The sequence below is a fragment of the Heterobasidion irregulare genome (assembly GCF_000320585.1).
Source record: "Heterobasidion irregulare TC 32-1 unplaced genomic scaffold scaffold_02, whole genome shotgun sequence".
In the NCBI taxonomy this organism is placed as follows: Eukaryota; Fungi; Basidiomycota; class Agaricomycetes; order Russulales; family Bondarzewiaceae; genus Heterobasidion; species Heterobasidion irregulare.
The window spans coordinates 1,872,575-1,887,099 of NW_009258198.1; the positions used below are offsets into that span (position 1 = coordinate 1,872,575).

At 51.3% G+C, this 14,525-nt stretch overlaps 6 protein-coding genes across 6 annotated transcripts; 4 read left to right on the plus strand and 2 right to left on the minus strand.

The window, feature by feature from the left end:
• The first annotated feature begins 145 nt into the window (after positions 1-145).
• HETIRDRAFT_150109 (major facilitator superfamily) lies at positions 146-2,728 on the plus strand. Its single transcript, XM_009544271.1, has 8 exons — positions 146-996; positions 1,051-1,164; positions 1,221-1,344; positions 1,395-1,563; positions 1,613-1,858; positions 1,924-2,225; positions 2,294-2,410; positions 2,470-2,728. The coding sequence occupies exons 1-8, from the start codon at positions 621-623 to the stop codon at positions 2,603-2,605; spliced, it is 1,584 nt and encodes a 527-aa protein (XP_009542566.1). The 5' UTR covers positions 146-620; the 3' UTR covers positions 2,606-2,728.
• An 875-nt stretch (positions 2,729-3,603) lies between these two features.
• On the minus strand, positions 3,604-5,407 carry HETIRDRAFT_154407 (Metallo peptidase M24). Its single transcript, XM_009544272.1, has 7 exons — positions 5,328-5,407; positions 4,657-5,277; positions 4,457-4,592; positions 4,290-4,402; positions 4,016-4,205; positions 3,846-3,955; positions 3,604-3,787 (listed from the first exon to the last, which is right to left on the minus strand). Exons 1-7 carry the CDS (start codon positions 5,397-5,399, stop codon positions 3,683-3,685), a joined length of 1,347 nt encoding a protein of 448 aa, XP_009542567.1. The 5' UTR covers positions 5,400-5,407; the 3' UTR covers positions 3,604-3,682.
• Positions 5,408-6,084: 677 nt separating this feature from the next.
• On the plus strand, positions 6,085-7,368 carry HETIRDRAFT_309241 (uncharacterized protein; the record flags this gene model as incomplete). The annotated part of the gene is made up of 4 exons (XM_009544273.1): positions 6,085-6,389; positions 6,454-6,734; positions 6,802-6,899; positions 6,955-7,368. 4 exons carry the CDS (start codon positions 6,085-6,087, stop codon positions 7,366-7,368), a joined length of 1,098 nt encoding a protein of 365 aa, XP_009542568.1.
• A 279-nt stretch (positions 7,369-7,647) lies between these two features.
• HETIRDRAFT_145891 (uncharacterized protein) lies at positions 7,648-8,712 on the plus strand. The gene is made up of 5 exons (XM_009544274.1): positions 7,648-7,815; positions 7,894-7,981; positions 8,052-8,149; positions 8,216-8,400; positions 8,481-8,712. Exons 1-5 carry the CDS (start codon positions 7,678-7,680, stop codon positions 8,575-8,577), a joined length of 606 nt encoding a protein of 201 aa, XP_009542569.1. The 5' UTR covers positions 7,648-7,677; the 3' UTR covers positions 8,578-8,712.
• On the minus strand, positions 8,679-12,511 carry HETIRDRAFT_32392 (metallo peptidase M13). The gene is made up of 20 exons (XM_009543446.1): positions 12,383-12,511; positions 11,970-12,307; positions 11,809-11,908; positions 11,391-11,759; positions 11,235-11,338; positions 11,037-11,168; positions 10,879-10,946; positions 10,377-10,825; positions 10,245-10,324; positions 10,058-10,188; positions 9,878-9,989; positions 9,779-9,828; positions 9,667-9,721; positions 9,494-9,614; positions 9,395-9,438; positions 9,331-9,338; positions 9,158-9,280; positions 9,034-9,097; positions 8,872-8,982; positions 8,679-8,818 (listed from the first exon to the last, which is right to left on the minus strand). Exons 1-20 carry the CDS (start codon positions 12,420-12,422, stop codon positions 8,780-8,782), a joined length of 2,538 nt encoding a protein of 845 aa, XP_009541741.1. The 5' UTR covers positions 12,423-12,511; the 3' UTR covers positions 8,679-8,779.
• Positions 12,512-12,768: 257 nt separating this feature from the next.
• Positions 12,769-14,294, plus strand: HETIRDRAFT_245790 (uncharacterized protein; the record flags this gene model as incomplete). Its single annotated transcript, XM_009544275.1, has 4 exons — positions 12,769-13,069; positions 13,142-13,354; positions 13,414-13,739; positions 13,797-14,294. Coding segments are annotated over 4 exons (1,338 nt in total), but the record flags the coding sequence as incomplete, so codon positions are not given.
• Positions 14,295-14,525: the final 231 nt, after the last annotated feature.

The window sequence follows — 14,525 nt, forward strand, 5'->3', positions numbered from 1 at the left end:
GTGAGCGTGCCAGAGCCCACCGACCGCCTGCCGTGTGCCAGAGCTCGTGTTTGGTCCTGCTTGGGTGGACTCCCTGCACGTGCCCGGCCACGTCCTAAGCTCGACTTACCACTGTCTCTGCTGGCCCCCGACGCGGTCTGGCCATGCGACGCTCACCCCTTTCAATCGACGTAAATTCGCCGGCGTGCAGACCATGGTTTACTCGATTTTGCTGGAGCCTGTCCAGATCAACCCCCGCAACACGCATGATACTTGAACCTCTACACGACACATACAATCCCCGAACGGTCGCCGGTCCGCATTCTCGAATCATCGCCAAATTCCCTCTCGTCCTATGACTGGTCAACTAGGTATCGCACCCAAGATCTCCAAACGCGTGAGGCGGGTTGACTCTTGCCGGCTTCGCAATCGACGTAAACCATGATCTTCGATGCCGTTTCTAAGCCCTTCTATGAGCAACAAGCGTGATACCATCCGATCCTCACTCGGGCCTCGCAAACTTTCCCATAAATGATCTTATTTCGCCCCGCAATGCCTTTCCCCATCTTATTTTTCTTCTTTCTTCTTCCCTCTCTTCTTCCCTCTCCTCCTTCCTTCCTCTCCCCTAGGTCCTTACGAGCATGACGACGTCCACGGTATCGTACACAACCTCCAACCCCGCCCCGCAGCCTGGTGAACGCACTTCTATGAATGACGAGACATGCCCACTTCTATCCAACTCTTCAGCTCCGTCTCTCGAATCTCAGGACATCTCTCAAGATTCCAAGAAATCAAAGGTAGTCACTCCCCTCCCAAAAGCACAGCTCGCGTCCCTATGCATCGTTCGTCTCGTCGACCCCATCGCTTTCACTCATATCTTTCCATATGTGAATGAAATGATGGCGGACTTGCACCTCACGGATGATCCTTCCCGTGTAGGGTTCTACAGCGGCCTGGTGGAAAGTTCGTTTGCAATTTTCCAGCTGTTCTCTATCTACCAGTGGGCTCGCTTGTCTGGTATGTGTTGGAATGTTCTCCACGCTTCATCTCCTGATTCTCCTCTCCCCGTAGACGCCATTGGCCGTCGTCCTGTCATTTTTATGGGTATCTCGGGAATGGCTGTATCTAGCATTCTGTTCGGCCTCTCCCGTACTCTTACTACTGTTCTCTTGGTTCGGTGCCTAGGTAGGCCCCTTTATTGACGTATTTTGGTTTACCTTCTCAGATCATCGCATTTGTAGCGGGTCTCTTCTCCGGCAACGTCGCCGTGATCCATTCTGTCCTAGGGGAACTAACAGACTCCACAAATCAAGCCATCGCGTTCCCCATATACGGTCTTACATGGCCCCTCGGGGCCATTGCCGGGTGCGCAACCCCCTTTTTTTTTATCTATCCTCGGACATCTGCTGAAGCAGAAAGACCCTTAGTCCTCTGATCGGAGGCGCGTTCTCCCACCCCGCAGTCAGGTTCCCTAATTTATTCGACTACCCATTCCTCCGTGAATATCCTTATTTCCTTCCCGGGTTCATCGCAGCTGTTATATCCTTCACCGGTGTACTATTTGGGTACTTCTTCCTAGAAGAGGTGTGTTTCGCCGTTCCGTTCCTTGCTCACTTACCGAAGTTTTGCCTAGACGTTGCCCAGCAAACGTCAGAAAAACCAAAAGCCGAAATCCTCTTCCTCATCTTTCTCTAGCGTCACATTGGACGCAGATTCATCCTTTTCTGAACCCCCTAGCATCAAAGCAATTGTCAAAATCCCGCTCGTGCAGGCGTTAAGCATGTCGGGCTGCGCACTGAGTTTCATATCTACGGCCTTCGATGTCGTTTTTGTCCTCTTCTGCTATTCCCCTATCAACTCCGGAGGACTGGCATTTTCCGTGAGTAAATCTCTCACGTTGTTTATCGCTCTTCTGACCCCATATCAATTTCATATCGAAAATAGGCTTCACAAATTGGCTTATGCCTCGCCACATCCGGGACGATCTCCGTTTTCATCCAAATCTTCATTATGCCTACTCTGCTGAGCCGCTGCGATCATATCCGCGTGTACAACGGCTGCATGGCGCTCTGGCCGTATGCGTTCTTCCTTCTCCCACTCCTTAACATCATCGCACGCACGGGCTTTCCGAACCAGAGCGGTTCGGACCTGGTTCTGGAAGATGCGGATGGCCGAGTGCAGGCTATGGTATGGTGCGGTATCGCGGCATTGTTGAGTATCACAAGGGTCGCGTGTGTGGCATTCTCGTGCGTTTCTCATCTTGAGGACGGTTTGGCACACTTTTCTAACACTTCGATGGGTCGTTGGGACTTAGTGTGAGCATGATCCTCGTTAAGGAAGCTGCTCCCAGTCCGTCCTCGCTCGGCAGGACCAATGGCATCGTTCAGTTTGCGATGTGTTTCGCCAGGGCATTCAGTCCCGCTTTCGTCAGGTCTGTATGAATTCCTTAAGTGAGCACCATATAAGCATATAGTGACACCTCGTCCACAGTTCGTTGTTTGCCCTCTCTCTGGATTATAACATCCTTGGCGGCTACTTCTGGGTACTCATCATGACCATCATCTCTATCCTTGGCGCGTCACTTTCGAGGTCCATCGAAAGGGGCCGGAAAGCTTCGTATGATTGACGTCGATTACAAGCGACGTTGTAACTCTATCTTTGCACTGTGCAGGCTTCTGTCAGACGACTCAAAATCGCGGAGGCGCTGTTCCTCGCGACTATCATGAATGAATTGACAGTTTTTCCCGGCTAACTCAAGGAAACGACGGCGTCTGTCAAACAGAGTTGAACTGTAAAAGACAAGTTGGGCTGAGATATCTGTGGTCGAGCATCTCATCAGCCTTTTCAGCTATGTCTGTCGAGTTTCGACACGTCTTGTCTTTACCGCGCTACGACCTCTTCGGCACTGTCACTCGAGTGCTCGTTGAATGATTGTAAGTATTTGCAGAGTTTTGCTCGATTCACACTCTCTGACAGTAACCCGGGACTTGTTTCAACTATCATTACGGTCTTTGAGCTTCCATGTGAGTCCCGACTTTACATACGACGGTTTGCTCACACGGCCTCACTCGGAGCGCGTGAGACTCGTTGTGTATGTGTTCTTGCGCCTCTCTGCCATATTCCATTGCTTGCCGGCATCCGTCGTAGCACTCGCCTCGATTTCTTTTGGAAACATCGACCTAGAGAAGCATGATGTCGTGAGCCTTGTGTTCCCCAGCTTTCACGCGCAATGCCTCGGATTGGTTCCTCTGGACCGAGCGCCCTCTGCATCCAATAAAACAAGTCCCCACATTGTTTGCTCCGAAGAGGTCGCGAATCATGTTGACTGACAGAAACCCAAGACTGACGTGTCCTAGGCCTTATGCATATGACAGAGGTCGGTTCTTGTGGAGCGAACAGAATATCGCATAGAACGATGAGCACAGGCCCATGTAGGCCCACGCCCGACGCCAGTCACCTATAACACGGAAACTGCGATCAGTGCTTGCGAATGTCATCGTGTACGACATGCAGAGCAACTATCTTCTGTGTCAGGTCAACCACGAAAACTATACGATATGCAGAGCTTCGACCTTATCTTTGCTCGGACCTGCCTCGTTACCGAAAAACGCCTGCTCCTTCTCAGGGAACAGAGAACTCTGTTTTGGACATTGTGTCCTCTTGTGGGTACACCAAAATAGTACATACACGCACTATAACCAGCTCAGGGCGCCCATGGACTCACTGCCTGTCCGCCTACTCTCTCGGTTAGATATACAGGCTTTCCATTCTCATTGATGTAGAAACAATCTTCCAGACGGATTCCAACCTGTTACATGATGAGCACAAATGCCTTGGCAATGCTTGCAGACAGAAGTGACGCGCACCTGGCCTTCGATGTAGATGCCCGGCTCGTCAGAAAATGTGTGTCCGACTTGGATGATATCGTTTGATGCTCCACGCAAGTAAGGGGACTCATGAGTCTCAAGCCCGATCCCTATCGAAGACACAGGAAATTTTAATGAAGGCTCATTGCCTCAAAGGGGGATATACTCACCATGCCCCAAGCGATGTGTGAAGTGTTTCGCGTACCCTGCCGCATCTATAACTTCCCGTGCTGCTTCATCCACATCTCCCGTAAGGCCGCCGGCATGGGCTGCACGCAAAGCACGACTCTGAGCTGCGCGAACTATGTACCATAGCGCAAGATTGTCTGTAGATGGCGCAGAATTTCGCAAGAGGAACGTCTGATGTCAACCATGCTGGTCAGCAGGCACGAGTTCACAATAACTCGTGGAGAATACGATGTCTCCAGTCTCGAAAGTACTCACTCGAGTCACGTCACTTTGATAACCGTGAAGCGAGCCCCCACAGTCGATGAGAGCGAAATCGCCCTCACCAAGCTCACGATCTGTGCCTGAGCCGTGGGGAAGCGCAGCATTCTCTGAAGCCAGTCTGTGAGAGGTCCAGCAAATATAGACACCCGTTCCCGACTCACCACCGAACAGAACAAGCGAAAAAGTGTCTTTGAGTCCTGCAGTCGCAAGTGTGTTATCCATCAACGAACGCGCCTCTGACTCTCGTATCCCGACTCTCAATTTGTCGCGAACAGCGCGAATGGCAAGCAGAGTGACCTTGAAATCATGTTTTGAGACAAATGTAGAGAAAAACGACTGAACTTGTTGTTAAGAAACCCACCTCGTTAGCACACTTCATAATCTCGAGTTCAGCGGCAGATTTGCGCTCCCGTAGCTGACGAATCTCGACAGGCGCAATGAGGACCTGATCTCGAGACGTTGCACTCTGAAGGCCGTCCACGATGAAATGGCGAACGCTTCCGTCGACGAAGATCTTGCTGCCCGCTGACAACGTACGGACGGCAACTTGATATGGGCTGACGTCTTCAGGCCATTCTGGATATGATACATTGGTTGCCGCGACGGGAAGCTGTTTAGCGCGAGTGGCCTCAAAGACAGGAGTCAAGATGGATGATTCCGCCCGTATGGTACCATCCTCTGAGAGTCGCGGGGATATAATGAAAAGGAGCGGCCTTTCGGAGAGGTGCCACGAGCTGCTGGAGATGTTGGCATAGTACAAGCTACTGGCGCTTGGCTCCACGATGTACGCAGACGCGTTCAGATCATACAGAGTTTCTGCGAGGGTCTGCTGGCGCTGATGGAATTCAGAAACCGAGATGGGCACAACGCTCCTGCAGTGTGAGATCAGTACGTCTGAGCCTCGAGAACCAAAAAATTTCCAGTCGGCGCCAGTCCTGATAGTACCATATATGACGAAGGTTATTACAGTGATCAACCAGGCCTGTCGAAGCTCAGCAGGAGGTTATCTCAAGTGATGAACGCGACACTTACCACAACTACGAAGCGGCGATTTGGAATGCGGGGAAAGGGTGGTTCAACTAAAATGTGAATGGATTTCTCCATAGCATATGATCAATCTTACACAGACAAGCCAGATAGATAATGGATGAAACTTGTAGCTCAAAACTTGAGCCAGCTAGTCTGGTCGACTTTCGTGGGACTATCTGAGTCTGTGACAGCCTATCTCTATGAAGTCAGTGTGACAGATCGCGTTTGCCACGTGACCATCACTCTGCTTACTGACCGTCACCAGCAGTTCTCGGGCGCGCTCAAAACCATCATGGCGGACACTCAAGACACTGAAACATCGCTCGCTATTCTTTCAAGTATATTTGAATCACCCAATCACTCCCAGGAAATTTTGCTCAATGCCCTTGTCGCTGCGAATGGTGATGTCAACGTCGCTGCCGACTTGGTAAGATCAGGTGAGAATGCAGGACGCAAAGTCAACAAACGCAAGCGACCAGCAGACTTGAATGACTGGTTGGACCGATCCACATCCACCTCCTCCAAGAAGCGACCGGCTTTCCCCACCTCAACTTCATCAAAGCCGAAGTCGTCCAGTTCGACTACAAGCCCGTCTCTTCGCTCTCGTTCGTCATCTCCTGTCAAGCCGGTGAAGTCTGTCGCAAATGCAAGTCTTCCTTCAAAGCTGAAGTCCCCAAGTTCGATAAGTGAGAATGCAGGCCCCTCTCGTCATCCTCATTCATCCTCTCCCGTCAAGTCGGTGAAACCCGTTGTGAATCTGATGGACGTCCTCCGTCCTCCTTCTAGTGCTACATCATCCATACCTCGACCTGCCCCATTAATGCTCAGTAATGCATCTATGGTTGCAGATCACACACCTTGTACACTTCACCCTTCCATCCTACCCCCCGAACTTGCGTGCGAATTATTCTATACTATGCTACACGAAGCGCAGGATTGGAAGAGAAACCAGTGGTGGCTTTTCGAACGATTGGTAGAGAGTCCTCATCGCACCTCCTTCTACGCGAGAACCGCAGAGGGAACTGACGGACTAGATCGCGCCTGTCTTGAAGCAGCACGTTTCTGGTGGGTTCCGACCTTCAACCGATTTTCCAGTATACAATTGAAAAGATGAACGACCGATGTCCAGGTATAATGGACGAGAAACGGACCCGCCCAAAGCATTTCCTTCGCCTATGGAAAGAGCTTGCGCCATTATCGAGCGTGTTGTGAATGCCGAGATGCACAAACGAAAACGCTTTCCTCTCGAATGGGGAGGTCTTCCTACAAATACCAACGGTGAACAAATCATATGGAGGGCTAATTTCGCGGCATCGAATTGCTATGAAGGCGCCAAGGAGAGCGTAGGACCACATTCAGATCGCCTGACAACTCTAGGTCCGTATCCTACCATTGCAAGCTTGAGTCTAGGTGTGTCAAAATCTTCGTTTAGGGGGCGCTTGTGAATTGGAATTGTGACGCATACTTCTTACCTCAGGAACACCCAGGGTATTTCGTCTTCGTGAAGTAATCCCACTCGACGAAATAGACAAACGGGCCGCGAGAACATACAATATACCGTTACCTCATAACTCAGTACGTCCTCACCTGCGTTGTTCTCCACGCCAAACCTCATTCGAGCATCATGCAGCTCATCATTATGCACGCATCGACTCAAGAGCGCTTCAAACACTCTATTCCTCCACAGCCTGCCCTGGATCGCTTCCATCCTGCTTTTCCACCCCCTCCCGTATTGCCACCCCTGACATCTAACCCGTCCAACTGCCGGATCAATATTACTTTCCGCTTCTATCGACCTGACTTTCACCCAGACAGCATCCCTAAATGCAAATGCGGTGTTCCAATGGGGCTTAGACCGGACATGAAGAAGCACCAGAGAGGGCAAGGTAATGGGAAAGATACTGCGGAGGCGAGGGATCACGGGGAGTTCAAATACTGGTGGATGTGCACGGCTCACGAGCAAAACGATGGGAAGGGCTGTGGATTGTGGAAGGCCATGGACGTAAAATTGGAGGGCAGAGGGCCTTTTGCGAAAGACCTCTGACTTATTTATCTATGGCATATATCCGATTTTATCGAGAAGTGAGCACTGCTGCATTGGGTAGGCTCTTTTTCGGCGAGTTCACTTTTACTCCCATTCTGGACATACCATCCTGAAGCAGTGGTCTCCACCCGCGGAATGTCATATAATTGTCATGTTTATCCTCGTTCATTTTCTCCGACCGTAAATCGATACTTCGACTGCTGACGGATCCGACTGATTGGCGGGGCAGAAATGTTTTGGCCACACTTTCGCTGCGATCGAGTCAGTAGCTCGAAAACTCCAACATCCTGAACACGGCATCGCTTCAAAATGGCGGAACGAAAGGCCACCATTTCTCGCAAAACGAACGAGACAGAGATCGAAGTGTCTATCAACCTTGATTGTCAGCCTGGCTCGACTTCGCAGCAGGTTATCGAAGTTTCTACTGGAATTGGATTCTTAGACCATGTACGTCCCACAATCACTAGATCTTCCCCAGAAGTTATCCCAAGTTCCGAACATGATTTTTCCTAACGTTCTACTCAGATGTACCATGCCCTCGCGAAGCACAGCGGCATATCGCTCACCCTGAAAGCTAAAGGGGATCTCTGGATAGATGACCACCACACAGCTGATAAGTGCCGTTCCCCTCTTTTCATCTGATGCATGTGTCACCGGTGAGATTGACAGGGCAGCGCTTACACAGGACACCGCAATCGCGCTTGGAACCGCGTTCAAGGAAGCTCTTGGAGAGGTGAGGGGGATACGGCGGTATGGGACAGGATTCGCGCCTCTCGATGAGGTTCGTACATGTATTCTACCTCACGCGTTCTGATTCCACGGTTTCTCCATGCATCAAACTTTCCAGGCCTTGTCTCGCGCAGTGATCGACATCTGTGCACGCCCATACTGCGTGACAGATCTGGGGATCAAGCGCGAAAAAATAGGAGATCTGTCCACAGAAATGTTCCCGCACATCTTCTACTCTTTTGCCATGGCCTCCGGCTGCACACTACACGTTGATGTGCTCCGCGGGGAAAATGATCATCACCGGTGCGTACACTCTTTAAATAAAACACTTGTGCGCTTCTTACCTCGTGCTGATATATTGGTCATGATGCATCTCCATACAGCGCTGAATCGGCATTCAAGGCTCTGGCGTTGGCCATTCGTCAAGCGATCGAGAGGACGGGAGGAAACGATGTGCCAAGCACAAAGGGAGTACTCTAGCAGATGGCCACACGGCGGGGAGTCTAGACCTCGAAACTTAGGGCACGCCACGTTTCGACGTGGATGAGAAGTTTCCGTGATTTCTGGATTGCGACTATCTTGTAATTTGTATTGTTCATAAATATAACGAGACTTAAAAGAACACGATCTTCCCAGGTATAGAAACTGGCACCTCAAGGCATCTATCCCAAAAGCATCAAAGCTACCAAAACAAACATTGCTTCTCGGGCGGTGGGTTGAGCTATGACGGTCCATTAGCTGACATACATCGACAATAATCTGAGGCTTGTATACCTTGGCCTTGGATGAACAATTGAACGCCTTGGCGAATGCTGGAACATTGTACAATGTCCCTTCTACTCGGTAATTGTTTGGCGAGTGGGGATCAGTGCGCACACGTTGGAGCTACGGTTCCTTTTCAGTATACAAAGGCTCTTGCGAAACTACGAAACTCACCAAGGAAGCTGGCTTGATATTCTGAGCCCAAATACGACCGAAAGAGAGGAAGAAGAGCTGATCCCTGATTTGCCGCGAACTTCAAGTGAGCATAAAGGCTAAAAAAGCAATCAACCTTCCTTACCTTGTGAAGTTCAATCCGGGTAGGAGATACTCGTTCCCTTCCTTGTACGACTCTTCAAATTGGGCCTGCCAAGCTCGATATGCTTGAATGATACCCGAATCGCCAATGTTCTCTCCAGAGGTCCTGCAAATGATGAATGAATGATTTCGAGAACAATGCATCATCCAACATACAGGTTGCCCTAAAAGGATCGCATTCAAAAGTTGGTCCCTACAGTGCAATATGGGAGATGCTTACATTCAGATGGACCGAGTTGCCCTTTCCATCGTCAATGGTATAGGCTAACAAACATCAAGTCACAAAGCTGAACGAAGCGCTCAGACGAAGGCGACTTACAAGAGAACTGATTGACGATGCAGTCTTGTTTGACCTGGAAACCATCGCTAGTGGCATTTGTCCACCATTCTTCGAGCTTGCCCTCTTGGTTGTACAACCTTCCGGCTGAGTCGAAGGCGTGCTGCGAAGACGCTTAGTTGAGAATTAGATAGTTAGCAAGAGAACGATCATACAGTCAATTCATGAGCGGCCACTTGACCAAAGGCACCGTATTTAAGGTACGAAGGCCTTGGGGAACATATCTCGGTAAGCAAAGATTGAATAACAAAGACAAAAAGCACTGACCAGTCTTTGGAGAAGAACGGTGGCCTTAGAATCCCAGCTGGGAATACGATCTACAAAGAGTCAGACGCAGGAAAAGGCTCAGTCGGTTGGGTTCCTGACCTCGTTTCCAGGAGGATTATAATATGCGTTCACGGTCGGTGGGCTCATCTCCCATGCTCCTGGGTCGCGCTGTTTACCCAACTGTTGCCAGGCCTTGTATACATCGCTTGCACTGCCATAGCCATCACTCAATTAGCTAGTATCCAAGATCAGAGCCTTAGCAATGGTAAATTTACTCACGATGAGCTCAGCATGTTGTCGAAGAACGTGTGCTTGTCGACTCGGACGAGGCTGTAATACCGCGCAATCGATTCAGCGCTGCGGGTGTCGGGAGACTCGGGATAGCCAACTTTGACGCGAATGGCGTCGGCCTAGACGAAACGGGAACTTAGGCGGACAGTAGTAGGGGAGCAATGATGTAACCAACCTTTGCGGCGGCAGCGTCCGCGGACTCCTTGTCCATCCAAGCAATGTTAGACAGCGACGCTTTGAAAGCCGTCACGATGTCTGCAGGACGTCAGTCTCTACCATTATTATACGAGAAGATGGAGGAGCGTACCTGTTATAACCTTCGTACCCTTCTCCTTTGCATCTCCGCCAAAGGTTTCGTTCACGAAGTACCGACCTGTCGCGAATCCGAGCGCCCGATCAACATTGTCCACGCAGAACTCAGCCCTATCGCCGACGGCGCCAGGCTTGATGCCTTGAAGAACTTCGTACAGTCTCCGTTCAGCTTTCCAAAGGTCCGTGGACGCGCCGAGGCGGGGTGCGAGCACAAGGGCGGCCTGGATGACCAAGTACGCTTCTACGACGTCCGAAGAGGTCGTGTTCAGGATGTGGGCAAGCGAACGCGTATAAGCCGGGTAGGTTATGATGATTTCGTCCGGATAGTTTCGGGGAGTGAAGGTCGCAAAGTAGTCGTTGAAATTGATTTGCGGCAGCGTTGAGGTGATGTTTGAAATGGGGACTTTGTTATACGTCCCTATCGGGTCTTGAAGTAGAATGTCGCTGGAAGAGATAGGTGAATTCCGTCCCAATGAGAAGGTTTAGAGATAACACACAGGTCCAGGCTCGCATTCGCTAGACGCCGTTCGAATTTGACGACCCTCTTGGCCAGCTTGTGAATTACCTCTTTGTGATCCTTTGGGTCCTTGTCTCCATCGGGCTTGTCATCATCTCCGCCCCACGGTGGCCAGGGCCAAGGGGGCCATAGTTTGACGCTTTCTTCGTTCAGGATTAGATTCTGTGTGGCTTCCCGCCGTAATTCTTCTTCTTCCTCATAGAGCACTAGAAGAAGATTTTCAACGACCTCTTGATAGATCTTACGTGCCGACTCGTCATCGTAATATTCCTATTTCGATAGACCGAAGGTTGCATCAGCAATACGGAGGAGGGCGTTGATTGAGATGAGCCAAACCTTTGATGGCAGACCAAATCTTGGCTGGCTGAACCACAGGACCATGAAGTTAGGGTCAACTGCAGCATCCCCTTCAACGGAGATGTCGAATAGTCCGGGGATACCTAGTAGAAAAAGTATTAATTTATTGTCTGTGTCAGCCGCCTGAGAATTTACCTCGAGAATGCAAGTAGCTGATCGCGGCAGTCAGACCATCACGGCCATTTTGCACATCGTTACGTGGTTCTTTGGCATCGATGTCCGTCGTCTCGCCTCGGAATAGTTTCTTCACAGTGCGTGCAAAGTCCTTCAGAGGTCCCTCGCCGAACTGATCGAGCGTATCTTCGTCTAAGCATGAAGAATACAAGTCACGAAGTTTGGTCAAGACTTGTTCATCATAAGACGACGTGAACCCGACAGTAAACGCGGATTGCTCGTTCTCAAGGATGTCGCGAACTATTTGCTGATTTTCCTGGAAAAGAGAGGTAAATGTGGCGAAGCTGCCCTTGTCGGATGGAATGGGATGAGACTTCCGCCATCCCCCGGCTGATAGTAAAATAAGTGCATGCCGGTAGGACAAATAGAGGATACCTACTGGCATAGTCGTAGAAATTATCGCAAGGGTCTTGAGTTGTATCCAAGGAAGACAATATGGCCGCGGAAAGCACAACGCAATCGGGGGTCATGCACACTGGCTAAAATCAAAGCAATGTCGCATCAAATGGTCCACATAGAAAACATGCAAACTCAACATACTTCTTTCGGAGGAAGAGAAGGTGCGGGTGCGGGAACGATGGTGGTGGTGGTCACGGCAGTGGTAGTAGTCGGCACGGTAACCGTGTTCGTGACCGTGGTGGGAGGCTCCTGTCCGCCGGGCTCATTGTGCGGCGTGTGGAGTTTGTGTTGGGCTCCGGCGAAGAGACCAATGAAGACAGAACTCAGTATGAGCAGGGCGAGGAGTAAGACGAGCAGGATCTTGTTGAGGAGAGTAAGAGGCTCGTGTACAATGGACCCAAGGCGTTCTGAGAACGAAGGGTGATGGGGGTTATGGCCTTGCTGCTGTCCGTGAGCGTCGTCGAGAAGAGGGGCCGACTCTGCGGGTCATGCACATCGGTTAGCATATCGTCAATGACGTCGGGGGTGAGTAGCGTGAGGGTCGGTGAACAGACCTTCGTCAGTGGAGGGTCTTGCCTCCCTGTAGTCGGCCATGGTTGTTTGAGAGATGCGCCCCTCGTTCGCAGCGGTTGTGTGACCGAGGCGGTAGAGAGAAGTGTGTGGAGGAGGGTGTGGAGGAGGCGAGGCGGCAGACACTGGAACTGTGGCTCGAGCACGCGGAAGCCGGATCGAAGCGGACGCGGTGTGGATAAACAGGGACAGCCAGCCGGCTCACCAGCACCGTCAGCCAATGCATACGGCTCTCCGCCTCTCGAGGCAGTCGTCCGCGCCCCTCCTCCGCGCAGCCGCACGCGCTCAGCTATCCTGCAGAAATAGGCAGAGCCGCAGGTCAATATTCAGCCTTTTCAAGAGGAAAACACAGACCAAACCCGAGCCAAAGCCCGTCCTCTCCCAGGATGATCTTTTCCACCATTTCTCCCAATCCCCGTTCCCAGCTGTGCGTGCCAGAGGGGAGGCTATCCAGTCACTTGCTCCCTGCCCTGTGTGTGCCCCTGAACCCCGCGCAGAGCCGAAAAATGTGGCGTTTGAGTGTCCGGACTGTGGATGGCCGACACATTGTACAGAAGAACATTGGAAGGCAGACGAGGAGCATCAGAAATACTGCTCTCGCCTGCGAGAGGTGAATGAAGACGAGCACGACTTGAGGAGCGGACGCAGGCTACGCGAATTTGAGCTACCGGGTGCGCTGTGCTATCCCATTTTTTGACGCGTTGAATGCACAGCGCTGACCCTCTTGCATTTCGCCCTTGCAGGCCCCCAGGACTCCGAGTCCGCCATATCTTTTGCCAACTGGGATGTGTTCTGGTACACCCGAAATTTCTCTTCCATGGATACAGAGCGATCGCGTCGACATGCGAGCAAACTGCTCACGTATCCTATCACAATCGGCTCGACCATTCATCAATATAGCAACCTCACACTCAGCAGTCAGCGTCTAACTCCAGAAGGAAGTCGCTCTCTTGCGGGTGCGTATACGTTGTCACAAATTGTGGTGTTCCTCGGATCGACTGATTTTGGTTCTTAGCTCTCCGATCAACACTGCACGGACCTATGGGTACTCCGGAAACTGAGGAAGCATCGGCAAGCAAGCCACAGATGCGCATTTTCATCCTTGGCGCGCGCGCTGAATCCTCATTGCCGCCTCACGTTTGGGAACAGCTCCCCTTATTATTCCCTTCCGCTCTTTTTCATCTTTATTTCATCGGCCCTCAAGTGTCACTACCGAGACCTCCGAATTCTGGCCCGGCGACACTTAAAGCTAATACACTACCCTCAACCTCGTCAGAGGCTTCCTCCGGACCCAAACCAGAGGCGAATACAGAGCCTCCCAAATCACAGGAGGAAAAGCCCGTTTATCTACCTAACGTCTACGAGCCGCCGACGCCTGCCCCCATTGTTCGGCACAAGCGTGCGCGCTCTTCTCTGGAACTCTACGGCATACCCTCCTATACCGTTCCGTACACCCCGCAACTCACCATCACAGGAATACAGTGCAACTACCATGAAGTACACGCGCAGTTCCAGGAGACTTTCGACCCGTACACAGATCTGTTCTTCCTCTTCTCCCCCGGCTTTGGCTTCCCTTCGCCCAACTCTGTCAACGAGGAGACTGGGCAGCCTCTCTTGCAGGTCGCCTCGCCGACGGAGTGGGGATACGATATCCCCTTGCTCCTCACGACGAAGTGTCCGATTTTTGTCACCGGATTTTCTCCAGCGGACGTAGAGCGTGATATTAAATCGCTCTCGACCGCTCCGGGAGTCGCGGGCGAATTTGACTGGGTCATCACGCCAGGAGAAAATGCTTTTGGGAGTGAAAAGTGGGAGGTTGCGGATTTCGACCCGAGAGTGATGGTGAAGACCAACTGGGGTATCTGGGGTATGCGTGGAAAGCGGAGAGACATCCAGGAGAGGAGTTTCTTTAGCTAGTAGCTTTTAGACGAGATCAATCAATCCCCTCTGAGCCAAACATCATCTTGAGCCTTTCAGAAGCAAAAAGTGCTCAATTACCCTCAGCCACTGACGCGTCACGCTGAGATTACGTCAAAAAGACGCGTGCGCGCGACGCGTCTCGGTTGAGGCCAGGTCAACGATCACACGCCCGTCCACAATTCGCCAGGTTCTCCATTGTTCCTCACT

Coding starts and splice junctions, on each gene's coding strand:
- HETIRDRAFT_150109 (XM_009544271.1), top strand. CDS start 621: ATGACGACGTCCACGGTATCGTACACAACCTCCAACCCCGCCCCGCAG. Junction 1,564..1,612: donor GGTACTTCTTCCTAGAAGAG/GTGTGTTTCGCC, acceptor AGTTTTGCCTAG/ACGTTGCCCAGCAAACGTCA. Junction 2,226..2,293: donor GTCGCGTGTGTGGCATTCTC/GTGCGTTTCTCA, acceptor GTTGGGACTTAG/TGTGAGCATGATCCTCGTTA.
- HETIRDRAFT_154407 (XM_009544272.1), bottom strand. CDS start 5,399: ATGGAGAAATCCATTCACATTTTAGTTGAACCACCCTTTCCCCGCATT. Junction 4,403..4,456: donor TTCGCTTGTTCTGTTCGGTG/GTGAGTCGGGAA, acceptor GACTGGCTTCAG/AGAATGCTGCGCTTCCCCAC. Junction 4,206..4,289: donor ATCAAAGTGACGTGACTCGA/GTGAGTACTTTC, acceptor GGTTGACATCAG/ACGTTCCTCTTGCGAAATTC.
- HETIRDRAFT_145891 (XM_009544274.1), top strand. CDS start 7,678: ATGGCGGAACGAAAGGCCACCATTTCTCGCAAAACGAACGAGACAGAG. Junction 8,150..8,215: donor GATTCGCGCCTCTCGATGAG/GTTCGTACATGT, acceptor CAAACTTTCCAG/GCCTTGTCTCGCGCAGTGAT. Junction 8,401..8,480: donor GGGGAAAATGATCATCACCG/GTGCGTACACTC, acceptor ATCTCCATACAG/CGCTGAATCGGCATTCAAGG.
- HETIRDRAFT_32392 (XM_009543446.1), bottom strand. CDS start 12,422: ATGGCCGACTACAGGGAGGCAAGACCCTCCACTGACGAAG. Junction 11,909..11,969: donor CTTCTCTTCCTCCGAAAGAA/GTATGTTGAGTT, acceptor CTTTGATTTTAG/CCAGTGTGCATGACCCCCGA. Junction 9,722..9,778: donor CCGTTCTTCTCCAAAGACTG/GTCAGTGCTTTT, acceptor ATGTTCCCCAAG/GCCTTCGTACCTTAAATACG.